This window comes from Aspergillus lucknowensis, assembly GCF_044049455.1.
Source record: "Aspergillus lucknowensis strain CBS 449.75 chromosome Unknown BJX67scaffold_6, whole genome shotgun sequence".
Taxonomy (NCBI): Eukaryota; Fungi; Ascomycota; class Eurotiomycetes; order Eurotiales; family Aspergillaceae; genus Aspergillus; species Aspergillus lucknowensis.
The window spans coordinates 762,669-778,001 of NW_027263550.1; the positions used below are offsets into that span (position 1 = coordinate 762,669).

Sequence of the window (15,333 nt, forward strand, 5' to 3'; positions counted from 1 at the left end):
GCGGCAAAGGATATTTTTGGATAATTCTAGAAATGAAGCAGCTGTTGGATATTGGCACCACCGTTGGGGGTCTAGAACATCTTGCAGCTCTGCTTTGTTCTTCCAACCTCACCTGCAGCATTCGTATCCGAAATTGGTGGCTATTCTTAGACACGTCCTTCCATTTCTCCTCCTGATTCACCTTCGGCGAAATCGTCTCCTTTCAAGCTGTCTTTCCTCTTGGCTCTCGTCCCGCTCCCTCAACACCCTGTTCAGCAAATAGAGATTCGTTCGACCTCTTGGAGTCCCAAAGTGACCCTTTGGAGGTGACAGTTCTCTCCAAATTTATCGAGAAGAGCAATTCTTCGGCTCACAGCATGTCTATACAGGCTTGTTGCCATCCCGTGACCTGCCGATCGGGCGGAACATCTCCAGTTCCCTCCGTTGCCGCCACTGTGACTCGCTGCTGGCTGCTGGCTGCTGCGAGGTATCATTAATTATCATTCGACGACTGTCCACTTCACCTCCAGCTTACTTCGTCATCCTCGGTCCTTTTTGAAACCTTTCCTTTCCTCTTTCCATCTCCTCTTCTTGTTCTTGCCTCCCTTCACGCCTTTGCCTCCCCTTCGCGACCAAATACCGCCAAAGTGTCTTCCCTATTAATGCCCCGTGCCATCTCCTTCCCGCCGGAGGTTGACACAGGGCCGCATCGGCTGGCACCGGACCATAATATGTTTCAGAGCAAGGCTGGCAGGCGGAGGAGGTCAAGCAGTCTCATTTACCAGGAGCCGCCCGAGTCCATTGAGCACACCAGTGACCAGGCTGCCCTCCCGAACCTGAATGCGAACTGGGTAAATGCGAAGGGTGAGTGAACTGCGTGGGCTGTTGGTGCATTGTTATTGGACCTCTTAAATGCCATTTCCCCTTGTCAAGAGTTAGCACTGACGAAGGTTCCCTGGTTGCAGGTGCCTGGACCATTCATTTTGTTTTGATCGCGGCTCTCAAGATCTTCTACGACATCATCCCGGGTGTTTCACAGGAGACATCATGGACCCTCACCAATATCAGCTACATGTTCGGCTCCTTCCTCATGTTTCACTGGGTGCGGGGGATTCCCTTTGAGTTCAATGCTGGAGCGTACGATAACCTCAACATGTGGGAGCAAATTGACAATGGCGACCAGTATACCCCGGCAAAGAAGTTCCTCCTCTGTGTGCCCATCTGTCTCTTCCTTCTCAGTACACATTATACTCACTACGACTTGACTTATTTCACCATCAATTTTCTTGCTACCTTGGGGGTGGTCATCCCTAAGCTACCGTTTGTACGTGCCGCCGTACTTGAGTCTGGCAGAAATGGGGTGGGATTGGCTAACTGGGATCACAGTCACACCGATTGCGAATAGGTCTTTTTTCCGATACACCCGAAGAGTAACGGCTGGGGCTCTCTACTTGTTTCCTAATGCTTTCTCTGACAAGTTCCGTTCTTACTGCATCTCCGTTTAGTATCCTTCTTATTGTGATTTTATTCCTTCACCTTATCCTCTACGTACACCTGTCATACTATTAATATTGCGAACTGTTCAAGAGTCATACTGCCTGTGACACGAAACAACAAGGGCTAAAAAGGCACAAAATGATTGGGAATAGAAGGTGTTTGGCGAGGAGCTTATAAAGGCGAGATTTTATACTAGGCAGATATCCCAATATCTTTCCGGACGACTCTGGCTGATGCTTCTTCCATAATTGTGCTCTCAGCGTGTATGCAATGTCCGTTTCTCCGGCTACTCCGCGTCAGCAGCCACTTTGCAGTCTTTCTCTGCAGTTCTGTCGACTGTGATTGAAGGATGGCAACTGCTGATAATCTGTCCAGAATTCTCTGCTTCTTGTGCAATAGAAAAGCAAGAGTTCTAAGAGTGGCGGAAAGACTATAGAAAAAAAATAAGATAAATCTGGAACGAAACAGTCATAGCTTCGACAATGAAGCAAAGCAAATAAAGAAACAAAGAAGAGGATCCATAAGGTCCAGTCGTCGCTCTTGGCGCTGCTGGGGATCGAAGCCAGGCCAATTCGGCCGGCCTGCCTCCCGACTGAGACAAACACATGACCGATTGTCGCCAGTGTCCTTGCCATGCCTGCCAGCTTCTTTTCCTCTCACCCTCCAGCTCCATTTCTCACGAAGCAGTTGACCTTCGATGGCCTCTCCGATTGAAGAGACCTCACCTATTTATCACCCCGCTAAGCCCCTCCCGTTCGAGCTTACCCAACATGTCGCCATCTTTTTTGAAGAGAAGCTCCGTCCGTTCCCCTCCCATGCGTCGCGTGTCGCAACATACTAACCAGCGTGTCGGCTAGATACCCAAGCACTCAGTCTCCTCCTGAATGCTCTCAGCTCCCATTGTGAATCGTCAACCCCCATATTTGTTCCACCTCCGCAACATCTCGGTCTCGCAGCAACATTCCTCGTCCACCCGTCCACCACCGCTCGACCCAAGACCACCGAGGAGGAGGAAGCACCCAACCTTTCTCTCCGCCTGCTGCGGCTGCTGAACAGCCTTGTTGGGCCTATTTCCTCCCAACTCAGCGCAGCCTTTTCTTTTACGCATTTCGAAACTTCCCGCCATGGTGGACGTCGCCATACCGAGCCTGTCCGTGCGGCTTCGACAACCATGTTGACTCCGAACGGGGAGAGGAAACCGCTAAACCTTGACCGGGATATCGACACTGAGCTGGCACATTCCGCTTCGGTCTGGTCACGGGCGGAGGACTTTTGGCATGCTGTTGGCTGGGCCTTCAACTGTTCTGTTCTGCATCCCGCCCGGTGGGAGCACTGGCGTATCTGGTTGGAGCTCATGTGCGAGGTTTTGGAAGACGACTGGGACGAGCGCCTGAGGATAGAGAGGGAGGAGCAGTCTAATGATGCACGTGCTCTGAAGGATAGCATGATTATTCGCTATATTAGCAACTCGAATACAGGATTCGGCCGCAATCGCCGCATTCTACGCTCCATCTTCGCCGATGGGGGAGCCAATGCCGTCAACGAATTCCGTGAAGTATTCCACCATGAGCTGAAGCTTTCACAGAAGAAAACTCCCAAAGGCAAAGGGAGAATGAAAAGAGAGGCAGCGGTCGATATTGAGGCCGACGAATACGGTGACTTCTACCTCACGACTGACCATGAGGACTACGATACTTCCTCATCAACAGGTGGTCGCGAATCAAAACGCCTGCGCAGATCTACTATGACTGCCAGGCCCAAAAGGAACGCTGCTGCCACAACCAAACCAACCCTCGACCCGGCAACGCTGGGCCAAGCTTCCACATTTGCCATCCTTGGCGACATCACTTCCCTCGCCCTCCGCCAACGCCTCCTCCACCTCCTATCCACCGTTTCCGAAGCTCTCCCAACCCACTTCATAGACCTCCAAGACCTATATCACCTCTTTGTTGAGAACATCCGATCCCTCCCTCTTCCTATTTACCAAGCCTTCGTCTCCCCTTTCGCGCTCCCCTACTTCTCTTCTGCCGCGCAAACAACGCTCTGCGAATTTATCCTATTCCGCCTCCGTGAGACCGCCGCCCCAGCCACAGACGACGAGTATCTGACCCAGTCGAAGCTGGAAAATTGCTTCCTGCCGTTCGCCGCTACGACGTCTAGTCTCTCCGATAACGCGAAAATCTCAATCGCGCTGGAAGCGCTCCTCACGCTCCTTGCTGAGAGTAATATGATCGTCATAACTGAGGAGACAAAACGGCTCACGAAGACGGGGATCATCAGACGCGCTGAGAAAGCTCAGTACGAGACGCGGAAGAATCAGCTGGCAAGGCTGTCAGAGGATATGGAGTGGAGTTGGCTGTGTGAGAGCGCGGAGCGCTTGATGTTTCTGGTCGAGGAGCTGATTCCGTTGGGTGGTGGGGATTCCGCTTCTTCAGGCTCCTAATCTTGACTCAGCAGGCCGATATCTGTATTTCTCCTCGCGCTTGGCATATTTTCTTGTGGTTTGCATTGAATTGCGTTGCATTGCCTGCGTTTGACGTGGTAGCGGGAATTATCATGTACCATGTTTATTATCTACTTGATTACAGATACCTCTTATTATGTTCGAGATGGCCCCTGGTCGGGACAGTCAAGGATGTGTGATGTGCCAACGGCTGGCAAAAAGCTAATGTTTAACAATACGTGGCGTTGTATATGCCTTAGAGATGAACTCCCATCTCTTTCGTAACTGATCGAATAATATAAGAACAAAGCAGACGAGGGAACGAGCAGCCAGGCTATGCCTATGGCGGTGGCCGGGGACCGATAATCTGGCGCCTTGCACCCCCGACGCCCAAACCAGCTCCGCCTCGATTTTGGTTATCTCCTCCCATGAAGCCGTACTGATGTACGTCCCAGGCACCTCCAGGTCCTGTATTAAGCGAGGAATCCTTGATGCCTCTTGTTGCAGCTTCCTGGGTCCGCTTCTGGCTCTCTTCCCACTCTCTCTGCCGTTCACGCTCACGCTCCATCTCCCGTTCGAGGAGGGACTTTGATGCCCATCCGCCGGCGCGAGTCTTCTGCTGTGATGCAAATCGGCGACTGTCCTCGGCATCGATTTCAGCTGCCGAGGTGAAATCCTGCGGGCGGTGAGTGGCAGGTTTGGGAGCCACGGGTGCAGGATTCGATGATAAGAAACGGTCGACACGACTCTCGGACGCTTGGGGTATTGGAGGGTGAGCGGCGGTAGGGTCAGGGAGAGGTCGAGGAGGCATAGGTGGCGGTGTTTCTACTTCAACAGCAGGGTCGCGATCCTGATGCTTTTGCCATTCACCGCGGAGTAGACGTCGTTCTTGCTCGAGAGACGACAGGTCATAGCTTGGCTTGGGAGGTACTGGGATTGGGCGGTCCTTGGGTTCTGTGGGCTTGTTCTCATTCTCTTTTAATGCCTGACGTTCGGTCTCGTATTGACGCTCTCTCTCCTTGGCAAGCTCTAGTTCTCGCTCCAACTCCTTTATGCGACGACTTTCCTGCGTTTCAGTCGGCGTTGGTTGAGCAGGCGCGGGCTGACTGGCTCGGTATTGGCTAAGGAACTGGCCGTTCAGGCGGCTGTCGTTGGCTTCCCGTCGGCGCTGTCTCTCTTTCTCAAACCTTTCTTCTACCTCTTTCTCCTCCCGCAACCGCTGCTGCTCCTCCTCTTCCCACCTTCTCTGCTCTTCCTCCCATCGTCTTCGCTCCTCTTCAGCATCTCGCCGTTCCTTCTCTCTCAAGCGCGTTGTTTCTTCAGCCCATCGGCGCTCTTCCTCCGCTCGGGAACGTGCCTCTTCTGCCTCGCGCTCTCGTCGAAGCGAGCGTTCCGCCTCTTCCCGCTCCAGTCGAGACCTCTCCTCTTCTTCGCGCCTCCGTTTTTCTTTCTCCGCTAAGCTTGGAACATGCGGGGAGGCGGAAGTGATTTGTCGGCGAGCACCAAATGCGACGCCTTGGTTTCCCTGGCTGGCACCGCCCATGTAGCCGTATTGGTGGATATTCCAGGCAGGTTGCGTCACATGCTCATCCGTTCTCCTACTCCAGCTGCTAACAGATGGAGGAGACTTCGTGGGGCTTGAGCGACCAGAGGCGTTGGAGTTGGAATCACCGATTCCAAAGGATCTGATAGGAGTATGGGTCCCTTGGCTGGAGCCAGTCAAGGATGGGCTTAATGTGCCTCCTTTAGATTGTACTCCAATTGCGCGGGGAAATTTGATGGGCTGAATAACGTTCGCTCTTCGACTGAACGCTGAGATACACTGAAGCACTTGAGCAGGGTCCTTCGCTTCGTAAAGATCGACTGTAAGGAAGACATCGTGAGGCGGGAGACTGAGGGGGGGGAGTTGGCACGCGCGAAGGAAGTGAGATATGTTTTCCATCTGGACGAACGGCATCGATGACTGTTTGTACTTTACACCGGGGGAAACCGCAAGGTTAAGGAGCCTAGGATGGCACGATTCTTAGCATGCGCCAAGATCCAACTGTGAATCATGGGGAAAGTCTACTCTGGCCGTACCTGCAGAGTGCGACACCATCCTTGAGTACCTCTAAGAGATCGCCCGGTGGTAGCCTTTCGTGCAAAACTTCTTCTATCCAGGAGCGAACTTCGCCAGAAGCTTGCGGGGTATAGCGGGACAGGCGCAGATTGCGCAAGTCCTTATCTAAAGACGTGACAGAGGCCATTGTTGGCGAACGAGTTGCAGGAGTCGATCAGTCAGCCCTTCTGCGCATGAAGATAGGTGTAAGAGGGCACCAGGTGGCTATTGCTCGGGGCTGAAGGGAGGGGTCGAGTCGAGACTTTGTTGATCCGACGCTGAACGCCTACGGATGACGTAACAGGGGTTTGATACAAAGGAGCAGTGTCTGAGCAGGCTCAAACTGAAGGACAGGAACAAGGTAACAGGATGAATCAGGAGAAAGACGAGCTTGAGGCTGATATGATGGACGAGGAGAAGGGAAGGTGACAGAGTCGAGGAGGCCCAGGCGGAATGCCTGTTGGGCTCGTTATTTAACTTACGGTACGGTACAGGTATGTAAGCCGATGACGTGCCTCTTTGCGGCGCAGTCCAAAACTGCTTCTTTGCGATCATCCTTCAACGAGTTAGTTCACGACATACCGATGTTCAGCTGCTGAAGGCTCCTTCGTCCGCTGACCTGACCTCGTTCTTCCCTCGCCGACAGATGAGTCCAATCAACAGCCTCTGGTTCAAGTGGAAAAGCCTTCGGTTACCTTGGCGAAGATCCTTTCTCGTCGGTCTGTTCGAGATTCGTCTGTTCGTGTGGAAAACGTCTAACGATACTTGCCTGCTAGGTTACGATCTTGCTGGGAACACCTATTGGGAATTCAAGGATACACTGAACGCAGGGCGCTTTCGACGGATCGTTAAGCCTCGCCCTAGAACTCACCATGGCGACCTCGAAGTGAGTCGTAAGTCGCACTTGCATTCTCGAAGCTCCTTCTCCCCTCTGTCGGTTCTGACCGCTCGCAACTACAGCTCAATGGCACCAATGGCTTCGATATGTGCGACCGGAACCTCCCTCTATCAAGGAACAACGAGATGATATTCAGAGACGGGAAAGAATCCTCTTACTGGCCGAGATGCAACGGAAACGCTGGGAGGCCGACCAATTGCAATTGGATACGCCCGAGACACAGCAACCGCGACCTGCAACTCGAACAAGCGACCCGACGGTGAGCGCCAGGACTGAGACCGTGAGCCGTGCTATGGATGTCGATGCCTCTCAGGCGAAAGCCCCAAACCACGTGGGAGCGTCGACCGCAAAAGAAGACCTCTTCTTCAGACCCAAAGATGTACCGGGTAAGAAGTGGCAACCGGAATCCTGGATACCCACGCCCTCCAAGAGGCGAGGCCCGTAGGTTGGGTCATCTAAACGCTAGATGGGCAATGTATGAAGTTGAAATCCCGAGTTACTATAACACAACCCTAAATCCGAGTGCCTCCCATTATCCCATCACAAGGCCTCCAACTGATGACCCTCAGTTCAGCTTGGTGTTCCGCTGTACTAGATACCGAGTAATTGATGACTCGAATCTAGTCTTCCGTCAGCGCAACTCGGAGACGGGATGGAATCGGACAGAAAAAATGGAGAATACCAGACCTCTTAGTTTACTGGCGCTAGGCTGTGTCGTGGGTCTGAGAGACTTGTATACCGCATGAAGTCCAAAGGGCCTAGAAGCACTCTGAATGGCCAATATTTGGCGTTATTACATAAATTGATGTATTTCGATAGTTAGGGGGTAGCTATGATAGCAAGAAGATGCCATGTCTAGACTTTTATACCCAATAATTTAAGATGTTCCCGATATTTAGAAATTATGTCCCTGTTGCGCCGTAACGACCATCGCTAAAGTAGGGAGGCAAGAAGACAAGTCACGAGGGAATTTAACAGATGCATAAGAAAAAAAAGGAGAATAGACAGATTACAAGTTGTATGCGAATGATACAGGACGCTTTTGTTCAACAGAAAACAGCTTCTAGAGCTTCAACATCCCCACCGGCTTTCCGAACCGCATTCAGGGCAGCCTCGCTCAATTTGCGCCGTCGTTCGCGGGCTTCCTGCTCCCGTCGAGCTTTTGTCTTGGAACTGCCACTTGGAGCGACCCCTGTTAGGATCTTTTGGCTGTCTTGGGCAGTGAAATTGACGAAGGAGACCGTGACGGATTTGCTGCCTCCCTTCGGACTTCCGGATAGACTGTTAGGTCTTTTGAGGGGCTTGGGAGTAATCGTCGATTGACCCGACAGCTTCCGGCCATGAGAGCGGCGTGAAGTGGTTTTGATCAGCATTTCGTTAGGGATAGCAGAGCCATTCTTCGGCGAGGCGTCTGTATTTGGAGATAGGGTTGGTGATTGTGACCCATCTTGAATTTTCGGAGTGGTAAAGGAAGCCGAGTCAACGTATTCCTGAGGTGCATGTGCCCCGTGGTTGTATGACTGGCTGTCTTGAGAGTTGTTGGTCGACGGGATGGAGGATGATGGGAAAGAGGAAGATATATCATACGAGGTGGGGTCTAACTGTATCATGAGGCCTCCTTGCAGGAGATCGCTGTTATTAGCAGACGTTTGAATCGGCCGTTGCGGAGCCGGAGACGCGATCATATGCTGATAGGAGGCTTGGCGCTGTGCAGCCCCAGACGGTATAGGAGACCACCATGTCTGAGCATCGTGATTCTGAAGTTCGGGCGTGAACTGAAATGCCGTAGGAAGAGAGTCGGGATTCCAGGAAGACATCGATTGAGGGTCTGAGGAATGTGGGGAAGAGAAAATGTCATCTGCCGAGGGAGGGCTTGGGGTTAATGTGGATGTATTTGGCCGGTTGAGATACCTCTGTGGCTGGTTCGCTCTAGGACCAGAAGCTGAAGAGGGCATGGGAATAGCCGGCGAGTGATTGAAGTAGCTGGATTCAAGTTGTTGGGGCAACTCGGCCACTGCGCGATTCATTTGTGTAGAGGGATGCTTGGTGGAAATGTTCTCTTGTTGAACAAGGATGTCAGATGGAGGCGGCGATAGCGGTAGACACTCATCCGCACTACGGAGAGTGAAGTTTTGCTGTAGTCGTTGAGCCCAGGCCTCTGGGTAAACCATCCTGCCTGCGCTCTTTTGAACCTGTGAAGAGCGAATCAAACTAGGTCCGCAGCGATCATGGGGACCGCGATGACGACGGATAGATTTCGGTGTCAAAAGATTCGCTTTGGCCTTGTGGCCGGGTGTTGCTGGGGGAGTTGACGGTGAGCGAGTTTCTGCAACTGGGGGGTGTCCGACAGAAGGCACCTCAAGGCCAACGCTCAGATTTAGGGTAGCTGGGGCCTGGTTGCTATCTTCGAAGAGGAGATTATCTTGGTTTGTAGAACAGTCCGCATTTTGTGACAGACCCCAAGCATCCTTGCCCCAGGGGTGTGCTGATTGGCAAGTGTGCTGTGGAGTGGAGGCGGTTGGAGATTGGCCGCCACAGTCATTTGATATTGAGTCAAGTGGGAACATTTGGTCGAAATCGCATGGAAATGGAACATCTTTGTTGCCGTCCGTACTCGATGAGTCCACATTGACGTACTGATTGAACAAATCATTGAATGAATGATCGAATGGTTGGGCGAACATCTTGCAGGCGGGAGACCACCTTCCGGTTGCAGCGAGGAGGCTGCCAAGGACTTGTCCCAGCGGTCTGTGAGGTGAGACCGATACGATTGGCGGTAAGACCGCAAAAGTAAAGTCTGGTCCAAAGGCAGAGCTTGGATAAGGGAGCCGGTGATCCACAGCAGTGAATTATGGTTGACGGTGCAGGTGGAATGCAGCACGGAGGAACTGTTTGACTGCTTGACAATCATAGAAAACAGTGCAGAAGGTGCAAAGGAGACAAAGCAAACAAACAACAGACTGATGGCACTATTTGAATTGCCACAGTTGTTGCCAGCCTCTGAATTCTGTTCGCATTCCAGTTCTTCTAAAGATGGAGAGGAATGCGCGCTAGGACCCTGGCGGGGTGCTGATATCGCCTGCCCTATGCCAGTCAACCCAGGCAGAACGAGCCGTGGATTCCAAGAACGGGCCAACAGCCAATGACGAAGTACGGGAAAGACGTGGCCGACCGAGTTCCGCGATGCTCATCCACCGACTGTCGTACGATTCAACTCGGGTCCTTAATGGCCACCCGTCGGAATGCAACGCTCACTCCGCCAGAAGCGGAGCAAATGAGCACCAGCTGGACAAGACGCAGGACCTCACGTACTTCCGGCCAGTTCGAACTGGGCATTGGTAAAGTCGCAGAGGGTAATCGGTTGGGATGGGGAATCCGAAGATGCCGTCCGGGTGGTTCCTCTGAATCATGGCAGTGACCTTATGAATATAAACGTCATGGTGATTCCCGTGAAACGGTAACAGAGATAAAAGTAGTAACTGTGACCACAATGATCTCCACTAGTCCATTCCCACCTAGTTTCCTTGCTTCCTTGCTCGATAGGGGCAGTCGGTGGGGTTATGGCGTTTTTCTTTCGGATACCCACTCCTCCATTGAGGTTGATAAAGCTTGGGAGAATTTGTCGGTCGAATGGGGCTGGGAAGAATGCGCGCCCCTAGCAACAATGTATGCAACAGACCTCCGGTATGCTGGATGGCAAAGATGCGCACTTGGCATTGGGACACGGCGATTGCCCATCAATTGGCTGGGCGATCAGGATTTGTTGAGGAAATCCTTCTCTCGATCGACCTTCTATTATTAACTTGGCTGTACTATGGGGATAGACCTGGATGCTCGAATATTCACATTCAGCCTATTTGGCGCCAGTGTTCTGAATCAAAGGCTTCAGAATCGATCGATCTTATGACAGAGTTCGCACATGAGAGGGCTGTGTACTGGATCCGTACTCCACAGGGGCCTGAACTTAAACATGGGTTGCAAAGATTTCTTTGTTCTGTCTCGCAGTCGGTCTTTCTTGCAGCCAGCCCGACAATGGCAAGTCGTCCCATTGGGCTACGAAAAGGCACCGCAAGGATGTCGGTTATTTCAGGAAGGAATTGTGTGCTGCGCCTGCGGTGGCAGAGGAACACCTCCCCCATGCAGCCACAGAGTACGGATGTAGTCGAGACTCGGAGGGAGCCGAAGCCCAGCAAACAACAGTCAATCGAGTAAAAAGCTAATTAATTCCCGGTCAACTGCTGGGCCCAGAATCGGAACAAGAGCAATTGTCAAAGCATTTAGTCACAAAGAACCGAGCCTTGTCTCCAAAAATGGCGCATTTGAGGTAAAAGCCATCAAGCGGCATTCACGTAACCCTTTGGTGGTAAAACCATTGTTGATAAAAATATCGTGGCTAGGCGGCCTGTTGAATCAAGGTCGATTGCATATCCAAGGTCCCTAAGTGATTGTCAAATTCCCGAGGTCGAAGGACCAGCCGTGGCTGGGATACCTAGCATTCATTGTGTTTGCGGATTGGCTCGCACACATCAGTTGTCATCGATGCAATCTCATCCATTTTGGCTCGGAAGGCCAGTTATTGAGTCTGTCGGCTGTTGGTAGCATGCATTGTCACTCCATCCAGTATTCGAGATAACTGGGTCTGGAGGACGGTAGTCAAGGAGTCATCTGAAGTCATCCGCGAGAGCAAAACAAGACGCCTGATTCGATGCAGAGTTAGTAAATCACGTGATTAAACGCTAGGTCTTTTTCGGAACTTCAACCATTCCCCACCCGGCCCCGTGCACCCGACCTGTGGACATGGAGAGGCGACCAAAGGAAGCCCGGGTCAGGTGCCTGATGATGACGGAAAGAACCTTGGAGCCAGAGGAATTCACTTCTCTTCTTTGCTCCAGCACTGTTCTGCGTGCTACCCTCTTCTTTTCTCTTTCTTGGTGCCCACTGTTCCATATCAAATACATCAACCACATCTACTTCTCGACCTTGTTCTTAGCCGTGGTCACTTGTTGTTGCTCGTCACCCCTCCCTATCGTGTCGTTCTCGGGCGACATCCCACCTAAAGCGGGCGCGATCTTTGTGCTATCTATCCTCCCCCTCCCTCATCACCCACAAGACAGTTCCACGCCATTTGTGCGGGCCGTCATTACTGAGCCTCCAAACAGCCTTGCAACTGTTCCACGCAGAGGTTAGCATCCTACGGATACCCAACTTCGATCCCCATCTCACTCTCTTAATTGTTTCTAGCCATACGGTCCGCGGTCTCTATGTATCTCGCCAAGGAGTCCACTGAAAATAGTTCCATCCTAGAACGGCGACTCAGAAAAGTACTCATTCTCCCAGAAGAGATTCAGGTCTCTCGTTACACCAAGACGAACCAAGGATTCATACGCGACTCCAGCATGTACTCCGAAATTTCTTACCTCGAGGGACGCCGTTGCCTCCCTCAGTAAGTGGGAAATCCCAGCTGCATCTGTCATGGACTCTCATAAGTGTATTGGGAGGCCTTTGAAGCCATACATATTTTACATCTAAATCAGTAACATCAACCCCTCGCGGCTCCAGTACACCCTCAGCCGGTATCGATTGGGAAGCAGAGCTGAATATCTGCCTCCGATATATTCTACAGATTGGTGCTTGGTCCCTTACATTTTTATCTTGACTCTCATACTGAAAGGGCGAAAAGGGCGAAAAGGGCGTCAAGTTAAGGTTTGGCAACATGAGCGTCCATAACATGAACAAAAAGTCCTGGCAGTCTCTCCCGTTGACTTTCTCGCATCTCGGAATCTCGTCCTTTCGCGATAGCTGTTATCCTTCCACCGACATGTCTGTAACTTCTACAAAACCCTCCACCACCGACATAGGATTGATGCCTTCACTGATGCCGTCCACCGAGACGTCATCACGCCCGCTTTTGAAGCCGATTTTAAAAAGATCCTACGCTGAAACAGACGACGATGTAGCCTCAGAATCGGGCTACGCATCGGATGACTCGGAGTTCAAACATGATGGTATCTTCGAAGAAACCGACGGAGACATGTGCGACATTCCGGATTGGGATGACACCTCCGAAGTCATATCTGAGCTTTGTATTGACGATATTGAATCTTTTGACGGCTCATTTATCTCATTCGAGTCCATGGTGCGCTTCGATTCTAACGTCCACTATATTGAGCCTCCCGAATACGAAGAAGGAGATACTGAAGCTGGAATGACCTGTCACGAGATGATGGCGGTTGCACGAGCATCTTCCTACCCGACCAAGTCTCAAGAGGAAACTTATAGCGGGGTAGAGACCAGCGAGGTTGATGGCCCCAGCCATGAAGCCATTTCTAACCCCATCAGACAACTCCCTGAGCATACTCGTGATATTCTTGACCTTGATAAAAGGCTCTTTGTTGCGTACATGAACGGGATGAACGGAATTGCGGATCCTGATTACAAAACACGCCTTCGAGCTCGGGTTGCCGATTTTCGATCGGGCCGGGTGCCGTCACCGTTTTTGGATTTGGACACTGGGAACGGAGTATACCTGGACACGGTTCTCAACCACGTTATTGGAACTTTCCGTAACATCGTTATGAAGGAAGAGTTCGATGAACTCGTCGGAGTCCGTGTCAAGAAGGACCGTATTCAATCGTCGGGGGTTAATCAAACCATATTCGACAAGATCGAGTATCTGCTCTCTCAGCGACTCACGAGCGGCGATGTCGCTGTCGGGCCCGATGAGCTTAGCTTTTTTGCCAGTGGCGTGGCTTATGCACTCGACAATTGGGAATGCTACTCTTCTAGTAGTGACGATTAAGGAGAGTAGGAGTCTCATATTGCTGAATGTCCTGCTCAAGTGGACGATGATACTCAACATTTTACGCACAACCATGAGACGGAAAATGCATCTAAGTGGAATATGAATGTCGATATCTGTTATTTAGCGATAGAGTCAAAAGTTATGAGGCGGATTAAAAATGAATCCAAGTTTCGCGTCCCTGTTTCGGCTTCGTTCTTGCCCAGGTCCATCCTTCTCAACGGAGGTTGACCTTAATGGAGTGCTGGAGCTGTGGAGCCCCTGAAACTCCAATATTAGACCATCGTCACCTCTCCGTCGGACGATAGCGACATGTAACTTGGCATCAGGAAATATTTAATGTTGATTCAACGGCTTGCCCGCCAGGGTCGAAGGTGAAACTCGACAGCACGGCGAACATTTGGATGAAACGTGGGTCCGCCGACCCGTCCCGGCATCCTGCTCCGGCGACCTCAGTCGCTGCTCTTTTGGCATCAACCGTATTGTTCTTTTCCAAGGTCGCATTCCGAACCTGCCACGACTGTGAACATGAAAGCCCAGACAACTCAAGCGTCGATCGTGATATATTCCTGAACTTCCTCCGCCCGACATCCCGGCCTGGAGCCGGAGACCGCTGCGCAGTGCGGAGATTCCACGAGGCAGACCTGAAATGCATTTATCAGTCCGCCTGAGTATGAAGGTTTCAAGATTTTCTGATACTTCTTGAGGGGCCGTTTTTACTTCCTTGCACTTGCTAGCGGATGCTATTCTTATATTTGTGTGTGTTGGAATCATCATGGGGTTAAGTAAACTCTTCTTGAGAGGATGGAGCATGGCAAGACCTTCTCTCTATTTCTGGCTGCATTCGAGGAACACGATCTGACCGACTCGTGTTGGGGTAAACTTGGGGTGATGTGCTTACGAGATATGCGGCTTGCATTGGCTTCTTCGAACGGAGAATGTTTCGAAGCCTTCTCAGCTTTCTCCGCCTTCAGTTAAGACATGTTCGATTCGGGCGCCTTCGTATGTCTGGTCCGGCCTGGCGGACATTGGATATCCGAAAACCAGAGGACTTTCCCCCGGCCCCAAATACCCTCAAGATATCATTGCATTCGAGACGACTATGGGGCGGAGCATGCAAGTCGAAACCACAGCAGGAGTTTACCCGGATCCCTTGGGAAAATTATGATAAGATTTGAGGAATCCACGATTGGACGACGCCGGGAGAGAAATTAATAATCAATCAAGCCCGGTAACGTCTTTCCCAAGCAAGTCGATCACCCAACCGAACCGATCACCTTGGTATTCCATATTAAATGTCTATTTTTCAAATTGACTATCTCAACCACCACCTAATCTAGACTAATAAAATGAATATAATTAGGTATATATAATATAAAACTATTAAATATCTATTTTATACCCTCTCAAGCCTTGGTTTTTATCCTAATAATAAAAATTACCAAAAATACCAGTGTAATTTATAATACCCTGGAAAGTAAAAGGATAGACTAGTTATAGCCTGTATATTTCTATATATTATACCTTGTAAAGCTTTATATATAAGTTATACTTCTTCTAGAAGCATGGTTGTTGAGATATTCAATTTGAAAAATAGCCATTTAATATGGAATACCAAG

The 15,333-nt window shown here is 51.0% G+C and overlaps 8 protein-coding genes across 8 annotated transcripts; 6 read left to right on the forward strand and 2 right to left on the reverse strand.

Moving 5' to 3' along the window:
* Nucleotides 1-641: 641 nt before the first annotated feature.
* Nucleotides 642-1,413, forward strand: BJX67DRAFT_378471 (ORMDL family protein; the record flags this gene model as incomplete). The annotated part of the gene is made up of 3 exons (XM_071032349.1): nucleotides 642-843; nucleotides 945-1,303; nucleotides 1,366-1,413. The coding sequence occupies 3 exons, from the start codon at nucleotides 642-644 to the stop codon at nucleotides 1,411-1,413; spliced, it is 609 nt and encodes a 202-aa protein (XP_070889495.1).
* A 554-nt stretch (nucleotides 1,414-1,967) lies between these two features.
* BJX67DRAFT_287300 (uncharacterized protein) lies at nucleotides 1,968-4,089 on the forward strand. Its single transcript, XM_071026745.1, has 2 exons — nucleotides 1,968-2,276; nucleotides 2,334-4,089. The coding sequence occupies exons 1-2, from the start codon at nucleotides 2,174-2,176 to the stop codon at nucleotides 3,917-3,919; spliced, it is 1,689 nt and encodes a 562-aa protein (XP_070889496.1). The 5' UTR covers nucleotides 1,968-2,173; the 3' UTR covers nucleotides 3,920-4,089.
* Nucleotides 4,090-4,259: 170 nt separating this feature from the next.
* Nucleotides 4,260-6,165, reverse strand: BJX67DRAFT_378473 (calponin homology domain protein; the record flags this gene model as incomplete). Its single annotated transcript, XM_071032350.1, has 2 exons — nucleotides 4,260-5,925; nucleotides 5,999-6,165. The coding sequence occupies 2 exons, from the start codon at nucleotides 6,163-6,165 to the stop codon at nucleotides 4,260-4,262; spliced, it is 1,833 nt and encodes a 610-aa protein (XP_070889497.1).
* A 407-nt stretch (nucleotides 6,166-6,572) lies between these two features.
* Nucleotides 6,573-7,810, forward strand: BJX67DRAFT_345965 (uncharacterized protein). The gene is made up of 3 exons (XM_071028390.1): nucleotides 6,573-6,736; nucleotides 6,794-6,910; nucleotides 6,978-7,810. Exons 1-3 carry the CDS (start codon nucleotides 6,664-6,666, stop codon nucleotides 7,358-7,360), a joined length of 573 nt encoding a protein of 190 aa, XP_070889498.1. The 5' UTR covers nucleotides 6,573-6,663; the 3' UTR covers nucleotides 7,361-7,810.
* Nucleotides 7,662-9,828, reverse strand: wetA (developmental regulatory protein WetA). Its single transcript, XM_071026746.1, has one exon. The coding sequence runs from the start codon at nucleotides 9,597-9,599 to the stop codon at nucleotides 7,962-7,964; it is 1,638 nt and encodes a 545-aa protein (XP_070889499.1). The 5' UTR covers nucleotides 9,600-9,828; the 3' UTR covers nucleotides 7,662-7,961.
* Nucleotides 9,829-10,439: 611 nt separating this feature from the next.
* On the forward strand, nucleotides 10,440-11,295 carry BJX67DRAFT_287305 (uncharacterized protein). Its single transcript, XM_071026747.1, has one exon. It carries the CDS (start codon nucleotides 10,546-10,548, stop codon nucleotides 11,125-11,127), a length of 582 nt encoding a protein of 193 aa, XP_070889500.1. The 5' UTR covers nucleotides 10,440-10,545; the 3' UTR covers nucleotides 11,128-11,295.
* A 457-nt stretch (nucleotides 11,296-11,752) lies between these two features.
* BJX67DRAFT_345968 (uncharacterized protein) lies at nucleotides 11,753-12,177 on the forward strand (the record flags this gene model as incomplete). The annotated part of the gene is made up of 1 exon (XM_071028391.1): nucleotides 11,753-12,177. A coding segment is annotated over one exon (350 nt), but the record flags the coding sequence as incomplete, so codon positions are not given.
* A 154-nt stretch (nucleotides 12,178-12,331) lies between these two features.
* BJX67DRAFT_287544 (uncharacterized protein) lies at nucleotides 12,332-13,882 on the forward strand. Its single transcript, XM_071026748.1, has 2 exons — nucleotides 12,332-12,542; nucleotides 12,596-13,882. Exon 2 carries the CDS (start codon nucleotides 12,629-12,631, stop codon nucleotides 13,712-13,714), a length of 1,086 nt encoding a protein of 361 aa, XP_070889502.1. The 5' UTR covers nucleotides 12,332-12,542; nucleotides 12,596-12,628; the 3' UTR covers nucleotides 13,715-13,882.
* Nucleotides 13,883-15,333: the final 1,451 nt, after the last annotated feature.

Bases quoted from the DNA above. Each gene is read 5' to 3' on its own strand.
- BJX67DRAFT_287300 (XM_071026745.1), top strand. From the start codon at position 2,174: ATGGCCTCTCCGATTGAAGAGACCTCACCTATTTATCACCCCGCTAAG. The intron at 2,277-2,333 runs GTCCGTTCCCCT...CGTGTCGGCTAG, and splicing joins CTTTTTTGAAGAGAAGCTCC to ATACCCAAGCACTCAGTCTC.
- BJX67DRAFT_345965 (XM_071028390.1), top strand. From the start codon at position 6,664: ATGAGTCCAATCAACAGCCTCTGGTTCAAGTGGAAAAGCCTTCGGTTA. The intron at 6,737-6,793 runs GTCTGTTCGAGA...CTTGCCTGCTAG, and splicing joins GCGAAGATCCTTTCTCGTCG to GTTACGATCTTGCTGGGAAC. The intron at 6,911-6,977 runs GTAAGTCGCACT...TCGCAACTACAG, and splicing joins TGGCGACCTCGAAGTGAGTC to CTCAATGGCACCAATGGCTT.
- wetA (XM_071026746.1), bottom strand. From the start codon at position 9,599: ATGTTCGCCCAACCATTCGATCATTCATTCAATGATTTGTTCAATCAG.
- BJX67DRAFT_287305 (XM_071026747.1), top strand. From the start codon at position 10,546: ATGGGGCTGGGAAGAATGCGCGCCCCTAGCAACAATGTATGCAACAGA.
- BJX67DRAFT_287544 (XM_071026748.1), top strand. From the start codon at position 12,629: ATGAGCGTCCATAACATGAACAAAAAGTCCTGGCAGTCTCTCCCGTTG.